Source organism: Pantherophis guttatus, chromosome 3, assembly GCF_059756535.1.
Source record: "Pantherophis guttatus breed Tessera chromosome 3, ASM5975653v1, whole genome shotgun sequence".
NCBI classification, from domain to species: Eukaryota; Metazoa; Chordata; class Lepidosauria; order Squamata; family Colubridae; genus Pantherophis; species Pantherophis guttatus.
Window position 1 is genome coordinate 21,516,791 of NC_142065.1, and position 21,439 is coordinate 21,538,229.

A 21,439-nucleotide genomic window follows, 5' to 3' on the forward strand; every position below is an offset into this window, starting at 1 on the left:
TATTGCAGCTTACTCTTGTAATTCTACATTTTTCTAATGTTTCTTTAGGAAAGGGTAACAGGGTAACTAACAGAGTTGGCAGGAGATCTGTTCTAGGGATTCGAACCGCTGAACCGCCAAACTTTCTGATCCACAAGCTCAGTGTCTTCGCCACTGAGCCACCTAGTCAGGGTAAAGGATTTCCCCCTTCAAGGAAAACTAGACCATAACTGGACCATCTCTGTCTAGCTTGAGCTAGTAAAAGGTATCTCACTGAAATATTTCCAACAAGGTACTTGTACAGTATCTCTGTAGCAAACCTGAATCTAAGAATATGAATATTTGCAAGTTAAGAATCTTATTTTAAATCCTAAATAAAGTGAATCCATTTTCTGAAAACCATAAGTATTCAAATTGAATGCAGAAAGAATGGTAGAACATAGAATATAGAATAATAGAGTTGGAAGGAACCTTAGAGGTCTTCTAGTCCAACTTCCTGCTTAAGCAGAAGACCCTATACCATTTCAGACAAATGGTTGTCCAGCTTCTTAATAGTCTTGGAAGGCACTCAATTACTGCTGACCATAAGTTCCTGCTTTGTCAGTTACACTCCTTTTAACTATCTCTTTCTTATTAGTGAAGTTAAACAAAAATATTAGTACAATGAAAGAGGATGTGCATTACTGTCATTACAATCTCTGTTTCTTTACCCTAAAACTTTGATCGTGGCATAGATCTATTTTTTTTTTTTTTTTTTTTTTTAATTTTGATTTATATGCCGCCCTTCTCCGAAGACTCAGGGCGGCTTACAGTGCGTTAAGCAATAGCCTTCATACTTTTGTATATTTATACAAAGTCAGCTTATTGCCCCCACAAACTGGGTCCTCATTTAACCTACCTTAGAAAGGATGGAAGGCTGAGTCAACCTTGAGCCTTGGAGAGATTCGAACCAGCAGTAAATTGCAGGCAGCTGTGTTAATAACAGGGTGCTTTAAACCACTGTAGTACCAAGGCTCTTAATTAGATCTTAATTATTACTGGAACTACACCAAAATTTTCTCCAGAACTTTCTTTAGCTCTATAAAAAATATTCTCAAGACAGCATTTAAACTTTTGAATATTGTGGTTGGATTTATTTATTTTTTTATATATCATTTAACCTTGCATTTTCAGAACCATAAATCTTCTGTTTAGTGGTAAATCCGATTATTAACTCATCAGGACTGTTACTGTTTACAAAGAATGATTAATCATACATACCATGTGGAAGAAATAAGCAACTTCTGTGAAAGTAATCTCGGCATAAACTACTGGCAGTTTGTTGGCCAGCTGTGTGGATAATGAAGAATGAAGCACACTAAGTTAAAGAGAAAAGAAGAAACATGTCCCACATTGACAAATTACTGTGATCACTTCTGAACTATAATTTGAGGTTAATTTTAATCACCCAGGGAATGGGTGCAGCCCACTGAATATTAATAGATATTCTTCTAGTTCTCTGAAATTTAATATATATGCATTTGGTAATAAAAGTGTACTGAGTTTCATGTATGCAATAAACCTTTGTTCCAAATTTAAGTTTGGGAATCCTTTTGTGATTGTACAACCAAGTTTAATAGGCTCCCAGCAAAAACTGTTCAGGCAGAAATCTAAAGAGATGATGTCCTCCAGATGGGTTGAGCAACTCATATCAACACAGTCAAAAATATGTATAGATGAGTGTTCTCCAATATAACTGGAGATCATTAGACTGCATCACAGTCCACACAACCAACACCAGATCTCTTCTCCCAGTGTAATTTGCTGTCTGTACCTAAAGAGGTAGCAGCGCAGAGGCAAAACAACCAGTCTGAGATATTAAGAATGGCTCTGTAGTCAAAAGGCAGTTCTGATCTAGCTTAATTCTGCTGTTATTTTATGTTTTGTGCGTTCAAGCTTGAATATCAGCTTTTAGATTAAACATGGAAGCCATTCTTAGAACATAAAACCAGTTTCATTCTGTGTCAGTTTTTTAAAAAAGTTCTCTTTAAAGACAATTCCCACTTGTTTTTCAAATATATGGAAATTCATATTTACAGTATACAGATTTTTGTCTATGATATGCACTTGATAGTGACCTCTTGAAATAAGTGTTCTTATATGCATTTTAACTCCAAAGACCTTTCTAGCATGCTTTTTCCAACTAAGAATATTTAAAGAATTATCTACCAGTTAGAATAGAATAGAATAGAATAGAATAGAATAGAATAGAATAGAATAGAATAGAATAGAATAGAATAGAATAGAATAGAATAGAATAGAATAGAATAGATTTTTTTATTGGCCAAGTGTGATTGGACACACAAGGAATTTGTCTTGGTGAGTATGCTGTCAGTGTACATAAAAGAAAAGATACGTTCATCAAGAATCATAAGGTACAACACTTAATGATAGTCATAGGGTACAAATAAAAATCAATAATCAATATCAATATCAATATCAATCGTAAGGATACAAGCAACAAAGTTACAGTCATATGGTCATAAGTGGAAGGAGATGTGTGATGGGAATGATGAGAAGATTAATAGTAGTGCAGATTTAGTAAATAGTTCGACAGTGTTGAGGGAATTATTTGTTTAGCAGAGTGATGGTGTTTGGGAAAAAACTGTCCTTGTGTCTAGTTGTTCTGGTGCTCTAATTAGAACTGAAGAAGCTTCTTGGATGAGAAACAAAACATTTTCAAAGGAAAAAAACAAGAAAATAGTAATAGTAATAGCACTGAGATTTATATACCGCTTCATAGTGCTTTACATTCCTCTTTAAGTGGTTTACAGAGTCAGCATATTGCCCTCAACAGTCCTCATTTTACTGACCTCGGAAGGATGGAAGGCTGAGTCAACCTTGAGCCGGTGAGAAACGAACTGCTGGCAGTTGGCAGATTTAGCCTACAATACTGCATTCTAACCATGGTACCACCACAGCTCTTTCAAAAGGCACAATACAGTTGCCTTTTGAGGGGAAAAAAGCACCTTTGGGACAACTATGACCTGGATGATTGAGAGTTTCCATATACACTATCTAAATGAACGGTCCTTAGTGCTCTCTGAGCTTGGTTGTTTACTTCCAGACGTTTCATTACCCAAACTAGGTATCATTGGTGCTAGTAAGGAGTGGGGTTTGCTCTCAGTTTATATTCTAGTGGGCAAGCCCGTTAAATTGAGAAAGCACCAAGGACCCCTCAATTTTTTATTTATTTATTTATTTTGCTTTAATTTATATGCTGCCCTTCTCCGGAGACTCAGGGCGGCTTACAATGCGTTAAGCAAATATTCTCTTTTACTGGTACAATACCTAAAGAAATGTTTGAAAACAGTTAGTTATATTCCAATCCATAGTTTTATCCAGAAATTATGCATTTCGTTCATTCAAAATATCTAGACAATATTCTCCATTATTCTCCATACTCTCTAGTACTGGGGTCTCCAACCTTGGCAACTTTAAGACTTGTGGACTTCTGGGAGTTGAAGTCCACAAGCCTTAAAGTTGCCAAGGTTGGAGACCCCTGCTCTAGTAGCCACTGTAAAGTGGGAGATTAGCACATCTACTCTGCCCGTAGTGTAGTTCTCGTTTCCTGCTCATCATTTAGAAAGCTACTGCTGTCACTTCCTCTAAAAACTTGGCATGATTAAACTTTCAAATGGAAAAATTGTGAAGGCTTTGTCATCGATTTTATGCACCAATGTACAAACTGTAGGCCAAGTGATGGTATCTCTAAAAAGGATGTTTGCTGGTGGCATATTTTCTTTGCAACCATGGCAATTGTTCATTCCAAGCAGAAGTGATATAAAATGCCCATCTTTAAGCAGAAGGGCTGCACAAATTAGTTTCCAATCCATGAATCAAGACAAAGCACAAGTAGATAGTTAAGGAGATTATTAAGATGTAGAACAAAATTCTCCAGAGACCTTCATTGAAGGGATGAGATTAAAACGAAGGAGTTTGAATTCGGATCTTGAATTTCTAGATCACTTAATCTAAACAACAGCTTGAGAGGTATTAGGAACAGCCCAAAGAAAATATTTGATTTTTTCCAGCTGTTTCAATGGTGAAAGAAAAAAACCCCACCATCTGATGATAGGTGAAATTCTGAAAATTTCATTACTACAAGGAATAGTCCAGCGAGGAAACTAGCTGGATCTTTATTATTGTATGGATGGACCTTTTGTGAGCAAGGTGTCTTTCCTTGTGGCAAATGATTGTTCTAGATAAGTTGTTACTGAAGGGTCTTTGTTGGTTGTTCTGTGAATTTAAGTAACAAGGGATTTGAAGCTCAAAGTTTGCCTGGCTAGTCTGAATCTGTGAATTCAGTCTCTCTCTACCTTTTTCCAATTCTTTCTTTCCCTTTGAAAGATTTTATTGCAAAGGCAAAAGGGGTTAAATGCAAAAGTGCTATGTAGAATGCTTCACACCTTTTAAATACAGATCAAAGGTGCCTTACAAGGATAAGCCATTGGACTTTCTGCAACATCTTTTTCTGCAATTTAGCTCCCTGTCTCAGATTCCTCTGCTTTCACTTATCCCAGTGAAATACGAGATAAAGTATGTTCTAGCTCAGTGATGGCTAACCTTTTCCAGACTGAGTGCCCAAAGCGCACATGTGCGTCCGAACCCCCAAAATGCAATGCATGCGCAGCTCCTGCACATATGCCTCAGCCCCACACATACGTGCCCCACCCCCCACATGCACCCTGCATGGTCTTGTATGTATGCGCACCCCCTGCAGTGTCCCGCACTGCATGCGCCCCACCCCACCCCCCGCACATGGATGGCAGAGACCAGCTGGCTGGTGGGAGGGGCACGTGCATGCGCAGCAGAGCTGAACTGGGGTGACGGCTCACGTGCCCACAGAGAGGGCACTGTGTGCCACCTCTGGCATGGGTGCCATAGGTTCACCAACATGGTTCTAGCTACTTAGCTGATTGAAAAGTTGTCCTGTTCCATCTCAGAATAAGTTATGTCTCAGCTCACTGTAAAGAATTTGGGCCTATTGATTGAAATTGAGTCTGCAGGTGGCGATTTTAGGTTTCATGATTGTAACATATGTATAATTGAATATTTGGCCATTGTCTTGGAATGAAACATGGGCTGATTCCAGTTCTGAGTTCTTGTTTGTTAGAGACAAGGAGTAAGGCCAGTAGAGCTGAAATTCTGGAATCAGTTCCTAATTATTATTTCAGTACAGGTTTATATTTCCTCTTTTATTTTTAAGCCCTTAATTGAGTCTCTCAGATGAGTGGCAGGGTGGCCTAGAGGTGAAGATGCTTGCCTCCCACTTGGAAGGTTGAGAGTTCAGTCCTAGACAGCAACAGATATTTCTCCATCGGGATGCAAAGAGAAAATATATGCTGCAAACTCCACATAGGTGTAAGGAAGAGCCTCCGCCCAGTAAACACTCAGCTCCATCCAATTGCCCTGACTCCACCCCGATAAAAGGGATTACAGGGTCGTAAAAAGAAAAAAAATGAGTCTTCCAGATAAGTTCTTTGACAGTGAAGAGATGGCAATATTGATAAAATATAACCCGTGAGTACTTCTGAAATTTCCCAATTTTTAAAAAAGATTTAATTTAATTCCTGTGTGTATTTTGTTCACAGCCCAACGTTCGGCTCATGAACTTCCAATGGTTGAAAGACAAGATGTGGACACCTGCCTTGTATACGGTGGACAGCAAATGATTTTAACCGGCCAGAACTTTACAGCAGAATCCAAAGTCATCTTCACAGAGAAGACACCAGGTATGGCATTTTCCTCCTCACTGCTCCGACACTCCACCGATTGGGTTTTCTTCACCATCATTAGACCGACTGAGTGCCATTCAAAATTTCCTCCACAGCTTGGTCCCGCCCACACCATCTGCACATATCCAGTCTTGATCAGACTGGTGTGCCTTTTTCTCTTGATTTTAGCGACTATTTCTCTAGTGTTTTAGCATTTTGGATTGGCGATTTAAATTACTGATGGTTGCGATCTTCGTGTTTGTTTATTTCGCGCTGGGCGAGTAGGCGTTTCCCGGCTGGGGCGCCTGCCGCCATTTATCCTTTACGGGGCCTTGTCAGCGCTTCAGGGGAACTTGGGGCTTTCCCCACAGCAGCCATTTGCCGCGAGTGAGGAGCTGGTTACCTGGCGCGCCAGCAGAACCGCCCTCGCTCTCGTAGCCGCTGATTAAGGAAAGCCATGCCTTGAAGGACCCAATAATAAAAAATAATGTTAAAATAAGGCCAGCAACTGTAGATAAGGAAGCTCTTTTATTCAGAAAGAAACAGTGAGATAGCAATGATAGTTTAGTGTCCCATTTTTAGCACCAAACAACCAAACCTGAAGAAAGAGGTTGGAGATTTTCAACTGGAATCTGGATGATCATCTGTCAGAGTTAGTGTAGTGAATCCTATGGTGTGCAGTAGGATCACTTCCAGCTCTATAATTCTAAGGGGTGGAAATTGTCCTTGGTGTCTTCTCTGCCTCTCACAATTTGTTATCTAAGTACAAAGTAAAGACTCCCTCAGGTTGAGTTCAATTATTAAAGACTACAGTATATGAGCATATCCATAACTTCCATAATCAAACAGAAGTATACAGTTTGCTATAGCATTCAGTTTTTACTTTCCAGTGTAGCCTAGAACTTTGAAATTTTCATAGTGGCTCCTCAAGTATTAATTCAGCCCAACCCACTGTGTTTTGCGGTTCTTCAAGATATTCTAGATGCTACCCCTTGCTAGCCTTTCCATCATGGCAAACCCTAGCTCCATGTCAAAGTCAGAAATAAATTCTACCAAAAGCTGCCTTGATTCCTTTCAGGTTTGTTTCTTCCTTTCTTCCAAATACAAACATTTTACCCACAACCTGGAGTTCTACTCCTACCTGGGAGGTAGGTTAGGCTATTGTTTCTCAATCTGCTGTCCACCAGTTTTGGAAATGCTACAGTCCAACTAACATTGTCAGCCATGTTGGCTAGTTATTTTGGAAACAGTAATTCCAGCACCTTTGGAGTGCATTACATATGTTTAGTTTGTCAGATTTCTGTTGTTGTGCACAAAGGGTGTTATGTTCACCTGAGGCAGGGAATGTCTGTTGAGGGAAGTTCATTGTATGCAACTTGTGAAGATATTGGAATCACTTCCCCATTCTTCTGCAGGTTGCCCAGCTCAGATAAGTAATTCTGAAAGAAAATATTGGGTTACTAGTAATCTCATTTTACAGCATATGATACATGGCAGTCTTTCCAAAGGCTGAATGGATTGAATTGTTGTCACATTACCAAAAGTAAGTGGTTATTGTAGTAAGGACACATATAAAAGATGGCTGTCTGAGGTGACTACAGGTGTTAAAACTGTACATTCAATAGTATACTTACACGGTAATCCCTTACGGAACTCTATGCAAGAATTTCCTCCCAAATGAACCTTTTACTCCCAAATGAGACTTTTGAGGTAGAAATATTTTAAGAATTTTAATGGGCTATGCATGAGTCAGAAGAAGGGATTGTTAATCAGTAGAAACTGGAAGAAAAAATGGAATTGTGACTAAGAACAATAGATGATTTGCTTTGATGATGGGTCTGTTTAAATGAATTTTCACTGAGGTATCTGTGCAAATGGGTCATGAGTTCTTGTTCCTACTAATCACAGCCTCTCTGAGGAGGTCAAAATCTGCAAGATGACTGAGGCAGCATCAAGGGGTGGAGGGCCTTCCTCTTTTGTAGGCATATATAAAACCTGAGGCAGCACTTCAACTGAATGCCAAGTCTGCCGTCTTGTAGTTCCTGACAACACATTGCTGTCAACACCGTGATCATGGATTGATTGATTATGTGTCATCAAGTTGGTGCTGACTCTACGTGACCACATAGCTGGATTTCCTGCAGGATGATCACCAGAACTGAACAATATTCAGATTGTTCAGCTTTTAACAGTACTGTAATACAAGAGGGGGGGAAGCCAAAGGCTCTCCCTGTTGAACCTATGGCTTTGCATTAGGAAATAAACAAAACCAGAAGTACAGGGCAAGTGCTGTATTTCAAGTGATAATTAAATGTATTAAGTATTCAGTTAGAGATTCATATGATCAATCATCTTGTATGACAAAAACAATATTGGGCATTTAGGAAGAGTTAATCAGTGATATTACTACCCTTAAGTAATAAAATAGATCTTTATTTTATTTCTGTTTTGGAAATGTTATAAATCTTTGTCCCTACTGGGTCAGGCCAAGATCCATTTTAGTTTGGTACTTAATATCTCACAGTGACCACTGATGCTTTTGGGGTGTTCAAAGCTGCGGATCCCAGCACAATGTAACAGAATAGCAGCTTCTCATTTCTTGGAAGTGTCTTCTATTCCAATTGCAGCCAAATACAAGTGAAAACACACTGCTCCCAATTTGAACAAATTCCCCAGTAACATTAATGGAGAGGGGGGTATGTGGGGAGTAAGGACAGCCATGTTTAGGAAGCCAATATTAAATTTCCAGTAGATAAATAGAAGCTCCAACTCTGACACCATGACATATTTTTTCACAGTAAGGAATGGCACAAATTAAGATTGTCAAGACTACATTTGTTAAAGAGAGGAAAGAGGGGAGGGAATGCAGAATAGAAGTCAAGACTAGGGCCCAGCCACTGCAATTTTTGTGTGTGTGTGTGCGTGCGTGTGTGTGTACTCTCTCTCTCTCTCTCTCTCTCTCTCTCTCTCTCTCTCTCTCTCTCTCTCTCTCTCTCTCTCTCTTTCTCTCTGTCTCTGCCTCTGTCTCTCTCTCTCTCTTTCTGTTTGTCTGTCTGTCTCTCTCTCTCTCTGTCTGTCTGTCTCTCTCTCTCTCTCTCTCCACAAGTTTGTTGAACCACAACACACTGACTTCCCACATCACAGAGTTGCTCTCTTTCCTGCCTTTGTTCCTCTGCAACTGATAATTGCATACACCCAAATATTTTCACTCCCCAATGGCCTTTTTGATAATCCCGGATCAGTGGTGAAATCCAAATTTTTTTATTACCGGTTCTGTGGGGGTGGCTTGGTGGGCATGGCTTGGTGGGCGTGGCAGGGGAAGGATACTGCAAAATCTCCATTCCCACCCCACTTTGGAGCCAGCCAGAGGTGGAATTTGCCAGTTCTCTGAACTACTCAAAATTTCCGCTACCGGTTCTCCGAACTGTTCAAAATTTCCGCTACCGGTTTTCCAGAACCTGCTGATTTTACCCCTGTCCTGGATACAATTGCTCTTCCCTCCAAATCATAGTCTTCTTAATATCTGGGGTAGCAACTGCAACATTAGCCCTGGGGTTATCAGTTGCTGAAACCTTAGGTACATGTTCTTTTGGACTGTATCTACTGTATAGTAGATATTGACTGTACCTTCCCTTTCTTCCCTATTGCTTGCTTTGAATAGTTGCTTTGATTTCTGACCTGAATCATATCTGACCTTAAAAAAAATCTTTAGGAGGGACTCATTGTTTTTCTTAAATATGCAGTGCAGCAGTTGAAACAATGGTAGTAACAGAGGATAGGAATTTAGCATCCCCGCCCCTAATTTGATTATTGCAAAGGTTCTGTTACCTTCAAAGACCGGTTGACAGTAAAGTGCTACTTCTAGCTTTATAGTTTCTCAGGAACTAGTTCACATTCAGAAGTGTCCAAAGAGGACTCAGTGCATTTCTGTTTTGAGTTTTAAAAGGAAAAAAAAAAAAGAGGCCTAATCTCTATGGAGATTCTTAGTTAATCAATCAATCAGAATAGAGTTGGAAGGGACCTTAGAGGTCTTCTAGTCCAACTCGCTACTCAAGCAGGAGACCCAATACTATTTTAGTCATCTAGGTCATGGTTGTCTCAAAGGTGCTTTTTCCAATGGCAAGTGGACTTTGTTTTTCCTTGAAGACGTTTTGATTCTCATCCAGGCAGTTCTTCTGAAGAACTGAAAAAGCTCCTTGGATGAGAAGCAAAATGTCTTCAAGGAAAAACAAAGAAAGTCCAGTTGCCTTTTTAAAAAGCACCTTTGAGAAGAAGCCTAATGGTCCCTCCTCTTCCTTTGTATTCCACGTTGAAACTTTACCATTTGTAGACGTCCACAGTCTTTGAATAATAATAATAATAATAATAATAATAATAATAATAATAATAATAATAATAATAATAATAATAATAATAATAATAATAATAATAATAATAATAATAATAATTTTATTTCTATACCGCCCTTCTCCCGAAGGACTCAGGGCGGTGTACAGCCAATTTAAAAACACAAGACACAACAATAATTAAAAATTAAAATAATTAAATAGATTTGGCCGATTTAAAACCCCCAAAATTAAAAGAAAATGAAGAAAAATTTGAAAGCCTCAGTGGTCATAATGGAAGTTTCTAGAAAGGAATCTTCAGCTCAACTTTCCAACTTTTCTTCAGTTTATAAAAGTTGCTTATGTTTTCTCATGTCATGCAGAGAGATACAGAAAATATACATGCTCATCAGAATATTAACTACTGGTGGCTTGTCTGCCATTGGTATCCAATGTAATCATTTGGGTAATACTGATGGCTTAAAGAAAAAGTGGAGAAGGGAATAAGAGCTCTAATCAGAATTTCTAAAGGGAATTATTATTTTATTATTTTATTATGGTAATCAGCCATATGGATCTTAATGGACAGGAATGAAGGCAGTTGTAAGGCTGACCTAACCCTTTTATCACTTTGGTGCCTTGTTCTGGATTTTTATAGAGTCCATCACATCAAAGCATAACTGCAGATCTGAATATACATATGTATATCTAATTGTTTAGTTGTTTCTGGAGAGCAACAAGCAACATTTATTGCTTTATTAAACAGATGTTGATTTTTTTTCCATTGTATCTGTGATAATCTCCAAATAGGAATACAAAATTGAATTTAACCACAAAATTACACCATTAGGAAATTCAATCATGGAAATTCAAAGGTTATGAGATCATTAAATTGCAATATCATAAAGGTGTAAAATCCCAACATTGGAAAGCCATTATTTTTTTTAAAAAAAAAACTAGAACAATGGGATAGAGCACCCCAGACAGTTAAAAGCCTGAGTGAACAGTGTTTGCAGCTGATACCCAAACCTTACAATTTTAGTACTATTCATTTCTAAACAAGGGGGAGGGGTCCACAATCAAGTTAAGAATTAAGAATGTTATACCTTTAATAGTATAACTATTAAAGGTGTAATAATAGCTGCAAGTTCCTAGCAATTATGCCATCGTTGTAAGAATTTACCACCAAATCTTATAGACTGCTAAGTAGTAAGGACCAGTGGTGAAATTCAATTTTTTTTACTACCGGTTCTGTGGGCATGGCTTGGTGGGTGTGGTGTGGCTTGGTGGGCATGGCAAGGGAAGGATACTGCAAAATATCCTTCCTGGGGGAAGGATATTGCAAAATCTCCATTCCCACCCCACTCTGGGGCCAGCCAGAGGTGGTATTTACCGGTTCTCCAAACTACTCAAAATTTCTGTTACCGGTTCTCCGAACTGCTCAAAATTTCCGCTACCAGTTCTCTAGAACCTGTCAGAACCTGCTGGATTTCACCTCTGGTAAGGACTACTACTGGTATGTCATCATGCCTGCTTTGTTGATTAATTATCTAGCAAGATTCTTAGGTTTATATGTGTATTTTAAAATCAATTTTGACTTCTTGCAACGGCTTGGACAAGTCGATGCATTTTTCTTGGCAACATTTTCAGAAGTATTTTTTTCATTATCTTCTTCCTAGAGCTGAGAGAGAATGATTGGCCCAAAGTCACCCATCTGGTATTCTGCTTAAAAGGAACTCCCAGTATCCCAGTTTCTAGTCCAGTGCCTTTAACCACTACACCAAGCTGGCTCACACTTCTTAAGTTAGGATGGTTTATTCATCATTGCTATGTCAGATAGTTTTCATTTTGTTGTAACTGTTTTTCCTTTGCTAGCCTTAATTGCTGTAATCTTTTACTGGACTACTGGGGCTCCCCTTGAGGAGCACCCGGAGGCTCCAACTGGTCCAGAATGCGGTCGTGTGGGTGGTTATGGGGGTCCCATGTAACACCTCTCCTGCACGAGCTGCATGGCTCCCGGTGGTCTTCCGGGTGCGCTTCAAGGTATTGGTTACCATCTTTAGAGCGCTCCATGGCTTAGGGTCCGGCTATTTACGAGACCACCTTCTGCCACCGATAGCCTCCCACCGACCAGTACGCTCCCACAGAGAGGGGCTCCTCAGGGTGCCGTCAGTCAAACAATGCCGACTGGCAGCCCCCAGGGGGAGAGCCTTCTCTGTGGGGGCACCTACTATCTGGAATGAGCTGCCCCCGGAGATACGGCGGATCCCGGATCTACGCACCTTTCGCCGTGCCCTAAAGACGTTTTTATTCCAACAAGCCGGGCTGGCCTAAACTCTTTTAAATTGTTTTAATTTTTAAACTGTTTAATTATGGGTTTTAATACAGGGGTGCATTTAATTGTGGGCCAAATTAATTCAATCGGATTTTAATACTGTTTTTAAATTTTGTATTTCTTGTGTTTTATCTGTTGGCTGTTCACCACCCTGAGTCGGTATATAAATATAAACAATAAATAAATAAATAAATAAATAATAAACTAATTACAGTATCATGAAATGAACACCACTCAAAGTTGCATTTGGTTGGAGTAGCATATCAGCCCAACCAATAAATAAATACACAACTTGCTTTGTTTTGAAGACTGATCTTTCAAGTGGAACTATTCAGATCTGAAGAACAGTTCTTTTAAATGTTACACCCTTCCATTTATGCAATATTTTTAAAAGTGGCCTGTTTGTTTGTTTGTTTGTTTGTTTGTTTATTTATTTATTTATTTATTTATTTATTTATTTATTTAAATTTGTATACCGCCCTTCTCCTAGTGGACTCAGCCAAAACTAAAACACATAACAATACAAAATTTAAAATTATTAAAAGAATTATATACTTTGGCCCAATTATAAAACAATTCGAATTAAAACCCATTGACAGATTAAAAGCTAAACAACTAAAAAACTGAAAAAGGTTTTATTACTCTTTATTTTACTAGGTTCACATCTTATTGTAGGTTATGATGATTGCAGATTAACATTGGAATCCCAAACTTCCACTTTACTTTGGAGTTAAGGCTTTGAAGGGCATGTTTTAACAGCCTTTTCCATCCATACGCAGCAGCTGCAGACTTCGTCTGCATTCAAATACAGGAAAAGTACAGAAAAAATTGTAGATTTATCTATGGGAACTTATGCATCAGTTTGTAATCAGGCTGCAACTTGTATAATTTGTACATAATGTTAATGAATAGCTCAAAGGATAATAAAACTACCGTAAGATCTTGGAGCAAGGGCTACATATCCTCCCTGGTGAGGCTGTCAGTTATTTTCCTGATTGTTGATTCTAGGAAAAAACTTGCATTTTTATAAAAAGGAAATAGCAAAAAAGAGAAGAAAAGCACACCAGGAGCTGGAAAGGAAAGCATGCCTCCTTATCTCTCCAGTTCACTTGGATGACTCATGGGGAATGGAGACAGCCAGAAGCAGCTTTCAAAGCCGCATCATGAGCCCTGCAAATGATGTGGCTGCTTTAATGGTTTGGGGGTGGGGGGAAGGTGCTTTGAATATTTTGTAGCGCTTGGCAAGGCTCCTGTTTACAGGTCTAACTTGTAACCAGGGGTGAAATGCTCCCTGTTCAGACCGGATCGCTCGATCCGGTAGCGATGGAGGCGGGTGGTTCGGAGAACCGGTAGCAAAAATCCTTCCCCCCCCCCATGCCCAGCTGAGCTGCGCGATCATCAGAGGCTTTTTTTCTTTTAAATGCCTCTGACGATCCAAGCTGAGTTGCCTGATCGTCAGAGGCATTTAAAAGAAAAAAAGCCTCTGACGATCAGGCAACTCAGCTGGGATTGTCAGAGCCTTTTGAAAGCATTTCTTTTACAACCTCTTTGCCAGAGAGGTTGTAGAAAAAAATATTTTAAAAGTTTTAAAAAATGGCCACGCCCACCCAGTCACATTACCTCCTCCCCACCAAGCCACGCCCACAGAACCGGTAGTAACAAATTTTAGATTTCACCACTGCTTGTAACCATAAGTCACAGCACTGTTAAGTGTGTGAAGCTGAAAGTGGGGGAGAGGTACCCATTAGTATGATGGAAATGGGAGAGTTAAACTTCTCAACTTCATGCAGTTAATCTACTTATGCTCCCTGAGATTATTTTGAGACAGAGCTAGGGAACCAGCCAAATTTTAATTTCCGTAGCTAGCCACAAGACTATCAGTTAACAGTAACAGAGTTGGAAGGCATCTTGGAGGTCATCTAGTCCAACCCCCTGCTCACACAGGAGACCTGTACTTGGGATTCGAACCGCCGAACTGCTGACCTTTCTGATCGGTGGCTCAGTGTCTTAGCCACTGAGCCACCTAGTCAGATCCCTCTCCCCCAATGAACTACAGCTTCCAGACCTTTAAACAGAAAGGTAGGACAGATATCCCAGATATCTGATTTTCTATCCGTGTCTTCCAATTCAAAAACAGTTAAAATTTAGACCAGCAGTTTAGGCTATCACTTCCAAACTTCTTATCTAATTAGAAAATCAAGCCACTGGTCTGCATCATCTGGATCTCACCCCGAAAGTAAGGTAGGTGTTAAATTGCAATACATTGAAGCTGGCCCATGAAAATAACTGACCTTCGCTATGTTGGCTTGACTATACTACATATTAATGAGATCAGCATGCAGTTTATAAAAAGACCCAGTCATTCTAAACCTGGCACAGGAAATGGTGGAAGGAAGTGAACTCTGGGGGAATGGGAGTTTGCAAATTTGTGCTCTAGCAGCATCTGAATAAAGCTCTTGTGTTTTATTTTTTTTAAAAAAACCAACCAATGTATGCAATACACATGTAGTATGTGTGTGTTTTGCACCATCTGTGGATGATGCATAGTAAGTGGAATGCCACATTGCACTCGCTTAAATGAACCTTGTGGTGTTTGAGTTCCTTATATACCTTCCCTCCCCAAAGCAATGAGGGTGCTAGGACTAATCCTTTCTGGGTGAGGATTATTAGTACTGTGCAAAGGTAGATGAGTAGAAGTGGGAATATGTAAGTTGAAGTTCACTCTTGGCAGGGAAGCATAGGGTACTTTGGGGCAAATCATCCCCAGCATGTCTCATTGTGTGTGTGTGTTTTAATGCAGATAAAGGGAGGTTTCCACATAAGCGATCTTGAGCTTTTTGAGGAAAGGCCAGATAACATATCTAATAAATAAAAGGCTGAATTCTTAAGTTTCTACAACTCTTGAAGACAGTGCAGTCTGGAATGATGCTTAAAGTTCGTTTCGGTTTTTACTGCCCCTTTATTGAGCCTTTAGCTACCATATTTCCCCCCTAAAAGGGGGTGAAAATTTAGGTGTGTCTTATACATCGAATGTAGCCCCGCCCACCACTGGCCCCCATCCTTTGGCCTCTGCCTCCCAGCAGTTACCTCCTTGCAGCAAGCAGCAAGAAGAAACAGCCCATTTCAGCTTCAGCACAGCATAATTAGCACAAGTTGATTGGATCGGCCTCCCAACTCTCAGCTGTTTTGATCTCAGCTGTTTTGCGAGGCCTCTGCTGCTTGCTGCAAGGAGGTAAATTGCTGGAGCAGTTTTTTGTTTCATGTGCTAATCAAGCTATGCTGAAAATGAAAATGAAAGTAAAGCAGGCTGTTTGCTGCAAAGGCAAAATTGCTGGGAGGCAATTTCTTTTTTCTTTTTCTTATTTTCCTCACCAAAAAAGGTAGCTGCGTCTTATAGTCCTGTGTGTCTTATACTCCGAAAAATACTGTAACAGTTAAAAATATGTGCTATTGGAATCTTTGGTGCTCTTTGAGTTTTCTTGCAGACATTTTATTACCCAACTCGGCGCTCCCATGTAACACCTCTCCTGCGCGAGCTCCACTGGCTCCCGGTGGTCTTCCGGGTGCGCTTCAAGGTACTGGTTACCACCTTTAGAGCGCTCCATGGCTTAGGACCCGGGTACTTACAAGACCATCTTCTGCCACTGGTAGCCTCCCACCAACCAGTACGCTCCCACAGAGAGGGCCTCCTCAGGGTGCCGTCGGCCAGACAATGCCAGCTGGCGGCCCCCAGGGGGAGAGCATTCTCTGAGGGGGCACCTACCCTCTGGAACAAGTTGCCTCCAGAGATACGGCGGATCCCTGACCTTCGCGCTTTCCGAACTGCCCTAAAGACGTTTTTGTTTCATCAAGCCAGGCTGGCCTGACCTACTTTTTAAAAAAAGATTTGTTTTAAAAATTAGGGGTTTTAATATAGGGTTTTTAACTATGGGCCAAATTGATTTAATTGGATTTTAATATTGTTTTAAATTTTGTATCTGTGTATTTTATTTGCTGGCTGTTCACCGCCCCGAGTCCCTCGGGAGAGGGGGCGGTATATAAATATAATAAACTATAACTATCTGGTGTTTCTTTCTGTTTCTTCTTATACCAAACACAATCAAGATTAAGTTGTCTTGAGTTTATTTCTCACCCTGTTTTCCTTCCCAGGGTTAAGTTGATATTTACTTAAGGATTCTTGCATTCCTTCTTTGAGGGTATTTCCATACTCATCTATGAGAAATCCAGTGACTAACTGGGACCAGAGGTTGTTGAAGCAGGATAGGGATTGGCACTAGGGAAAACTGATTTTGTGGTGGGATAGTTGTCTAGTGTCTTAAGACGCAATGATAGCACTTCAACTCAACAAAGGAGAAAACCCCCTAGTTAGTTTCCACGAGCAAGGGAATTGGCCCCAAAATGAATCTTATTTGCAGACGTTAATCTGTTACTTCATTAATGCAAGCAAATCTCCTTTCAATTTAATATCTCCTTCTTGTGGATTACTATTTCATCAAAAAAAAACTAGGTTTCAATTTACTTTCCAAAGAATTTCCATCTTCTCATGTCCCTTTTTTAATTAATGGAATTGAGGCTGTAGAAAGCTGTATGAGGACTAAAGAATAATCGTGCATTGATACAAAACCTTCACATTTTGTACATTTTGTACCTCACTTGATATCTTCCAAAAACTTACAAACAATGTTATGTGATTATTTTCTACTAAACCATTTGATTATTTTCAGTTTTGAAGTCCCCATCTCTCCTCCATGCCTCAAAAAGAACACTTTTTCCCCCAGATCATCTTCCTAAGGCTCTTCACCAAGAGAAAAATCTCTTCATAGTAAAGAAATATGGCATGCCTTTTTTTTTTTTTTACTTTATAAAGTAATTCATAGAACATGTTTTAATTTCTGCCAGTGGCAGAAATGAAAATAATGTTAGAAAGAAAAGTCGGATGGTACCCACTTTATTCCTAGCTGAGTGAAGGAACATTCAGTTTTCTTACTCCCAGGAAATATTGCTCTGCAGAATATCGGGTTCCAAAGCAATATCGGGATTACTTGGTTTTCAACAACAGCACAATCTAAATTGCCTTACAGAAAAAAAAAGTGTCAAAATTCATCTATTCAGTCACAGTCGCCCTATCCTTCCTGACATGCCTCCAAGATTGTTCTGACCTGGTACAGTTTGACTTTGTGATTATTATCTAGCAGCTGTGAATTTTCTGTCCTGGCTGGTATTGTTGCAAGTAGTATAATTGCACCCAGGGCCCTGAATACATAGAAACATACAGTTACTGTTATTTTCGTCTATTTACAATTGTTCTGTTACTGATATTATACTCCCAATATTGTACAGTATGGATAGACATACAGTACAATAGGGGGCTGATAGGCCTCAGAGGCTTTGAAGAATAGGTTGACCCTTTCTTCTCTGTGACAGACCCTGAAATGTTGAAAGAATGCTATCATATCACCACAGTCCTTCTCTTTGTTAGACTAGACATACTCAGTTCCTGCAACTGTTCATCATATGCTTTCACTTTCAATTCCCTAATCATCTTTGTTGCTGTTCTCTTCACTCTTTCTAGAGCCGTGATGATGAACCTATGGCACGTGTGCCACAGGTGGCATGTGGAGCCATATCTGTGGGTACGCGAGTGTTGCCCTAACTCAGCTCTAGCATGGATGCGCACACTGGCCAGCTGATTTTCGGGCCTTCTGGAAGTCGGGAAACGAGCTGTTTCCGGCCTCCAGAGGGCCTCTGGGGGGGTGGGGAAAGCTGTTTTCGCCCTCCCCAGGCTCCAGAGGCTTTCTTGGAGTGAAAAACGGACCTTCCGGGCCCACCAGAAGTCAGGAAACAAGCTGTTTCCAGCCTCCGGAAGGGTGGGGAAGGCCGTTTTCACTCTCCCCAGGCTCCAAGAAAGCCTCTGGAGCCTGGGGAGGGCAAAAAACGGGTCTACTGGGTCCACCGGTAACCTTTTTTGTCATCGCATACCAAAAGCGGGAGGAATGTAGGGGGGTCGCATGCACATGTGTGGAGGGGCATTGAATTATGGGTGTAGGCACGCATGTGCACAACACCCCCCCGCACTCCCCCCGCTTTTGGCACGCAATGGCAAAAAGGTTAGCCATTACTGTTCTAGAGTCTTATCATTTTTATTTTTTTTATTATGGTAACCAAAACTGGATGTAGTGTTCTAAATGTGGTCTTACCAGTGGAATATAAAGCGGTTCTAGTACTTCATGTGAACTTAATACTATCTCTCTGTTGATGCAGCTTGTGATTATATTGGCTTTTTTCACAGCTGCAGCATATTGCTGGCTTCTATGCAAGTGGTGGTCCACCTATAACCCTCTGTTACTGCTGTTGAGACAGGTATCAACTATTCTACACCTGTGCATTTGGGTTTTTTTTTCCTTGCCTAGGTATAAGATCTTACTTTTATTACTTACTGATTTGCATTTTGTTGGATAGGACCCAGTATTCAAGCCTGTCAACATCCTTCTGAATCTTGAGCCTATCTTCTAATGTGTTGGCTATTCCCCTGTCCGCCAACCTGGTGTCATCTGCAAATTTGATGAGTTCCCCTTTTATCCCTTATCTAAATCATTTATGAAGATCTTGAAGAGTACTGGGCGTAAGACAATTTTTTGAGGTACCCCACTGCATGCTTCCCTTCAGGTAGATGTAGTTCCATTGAAGACTACATGTTGAGTATGGTTGGTCAGCTAATTACAAATCCATCCGGTGGTGATGCTGCCTATCCCGCATTTTATTACCTTACCAAAAATTAGGGTGTGGTCTACTTTGTCAAATGCCTTACTGAAGTCTAAGTAACGTGTGCCCACGGTATTGCACTGGTCTACCAATTATAGTCACTTTTTCAAAGGATTGCAATACTTTCAGATTTGCAAGTTTCTGTTAATATTACCTTACAATAAAGTTAGAGCTAATCAGGGGTGAAATCCAGCAGGTTCTGACAGGTTCTGGAGAACTGGTAGTGGAAATTTTGAGTAGTTTGGAGAATCGGCAAATACCACTTCTGGCTGGCCCCAGAGTGGGGTGGGAATGGAGATTTTGCAATATCCTTCCCCCAGGAGTGGGGAGGGAATGGGGATTTTGCAATATCCTTCCCCTGGAGTGGGGAGGGAATGGGGATTTTGCAACATCCTTTCCCCCAGGAGTGGGGAGGGAATGGGGATTTTGCAATATCCTTCTCCTGGAGTGGGGTGGGAATGGAGATTTTGCAGTATCCTTCCCCTGCCACACCCACCAAGCCACGCCCACAGAACTGGTAGTAAAAAAAATGGATTTCACCACTGAATCTAGTACTTCTGGGTGTGCTTCTTGTCTGGGCTACCTTACAAAAAGCTGACCTGTATGGAGGAGAGGCTAACAGAATTATAAAGCTGTAGCAGTTTTGGCAAGGAGAATAACGTGAACATTGACGACTGTAGCTTTGTGAATGTTCTATGAGAATTTCTACCTTTTTTTTTTATTGTAGCTCTTCATGTCTTTGACTGCTTATACAAGCATTTCTATAATACGGTCAGCAAGTGTCAGATGGAAAATAGGGGAATCCCAGACGAATCTTGTGAAATTGGGGTGGGGGTGGAGAGGGGGGGTGGAGATAATCCTGAAAATAAACACTCAAGAGAAAATAAGAGAGTGGCCGTAGAAACTCAGTTGCCATAACTGAAAAAAGAATTAGTGACAGCGTGGAATCCAGTGTTTTGGAAAATCTCTCTGCATGACACACGGTTTTGGAATTTTGCAACTGGTAAGCTCTCTGTTAACAAAGGCAACTACTTCTGGCTTGGATTCCCTGGCTTGCTACACACTACGGGGGCGCCTAGAAACCAGCCTGTCAGTGATTATCAAGCTTTGCAGGGTATTTGTTTAAAAGCAGCAACTGCCTTTTAATGCATTTGTCTTGGAACTGAGGAAAGGCAGAGGGAGGAAGAGAAAGAATCTTCTATCACCTGTTGAAAGCTAATTGATCCCATTAAAAAGCTGGCACACAGAGTGGAATTCCCTAGTCTCCCACTTAGTCATCGCATCCTGGTGTGACTCATTTCATTACACGGTGGTTCCCAGTGGTTTTATTTTGAGTGGAGCTTTTGTTTCCTGAAATGTTTGTGCATTTTTTCTTCTTCTTCCATGTTGTTTCTTGAATCGCATAAGATATTTGTTGAACTAAACCTAGAACCAGATCGGCCCCTGCTGTTTGACTGCTGAGCCACTGTTATATTCTGTTCAGATGAGCTAGAAAGGGGGATAAACTTATTCTCTGGGTGCAAAATGTCAATTTTGGGGTTGGGCTACAGCGTGGATGACTAATAACCCTGGCCGTTTCCCAGCCAGACTTTGACATGTATGTTTGGCCTTGGTGAGTCATTCCTTGGGTGCTTTCTTGGTTAAATTAAAATACTGGCCTGTTTAAATAACTATGGTCTCTTCATCCACTTGAACAAACACGGTGACCACAGAATGTAGCTCTTCTTGAAGAAAGAAAATGTTGTTGTTTTTTACTTCTGGAAATCAAATTCTCTTAAGCTGCTATAACAGCTTTTCTAAACTCACAGAGATGCCCTATGTGATTAATCATGCACAATCTACAAGGTAGCAATGGTAGCTTAAGAGAATCATTTTACTTGATCAGGATGACCGTCTGTGAAGTCCAGAACTTAAATCACCAGACCATCAAGCCAGATAATTGTGGAAGATTACAAGAAGTCGGGTAGAACTGATATGTAGTTAATTGTCTGTGGTTATGCTAACCTAGGTCTAATGGGGAGATGCTAACACACGTCTTTGGGAGCCTCAGCAGATGCATCTAAGCTATTTAGAGGTGACTGAATAGGAATTATGTAAGAACATAGCATCAGAATTAGCTATGCATTAAGTTTGAAAGCATTCAGGAAAACTGTTAAGTCAGGTCTTTCATTATTGAGAACCGAAGTGATTTTTACAGATGATTGTGTTAGTTGCAGTTGACTTTTCAAAGGTAGCTGAAGATTTGCTTACACTTTATGGAGTAGCATATTGTTGCCTTGCTA

The 21,439-nt window shown here is 40.3% G+C and overlaps 1 protein-coding gene across 7 annotated transcripts in view; it reads left to right on the forward strand.

Moving 5' to 3' along the window:
* Nucleotides 1-21,439, forward strand: part of NFATC2 (nuclear factor of activated T cells 2) — a 199,774-nt gene that overhangs the window by 86,978 nt on the left and 91,357 nt on the right. For all 7 annotated transcript variants that reach the window (XM_060689619.2, XM_034433017.3, XM_087889094.1 and 4 more), the window contains exon 6: nucleotides 5,613-5,753. In XM_060689619.2, the coding sequence (XP_060545602.2) occupies nucleotides 5,613-5,753 (141 nt within the window). The remainder of the gene's footprint in view (nucleotides 1-5,612; nucleotides 5,754-21,439) is intronic.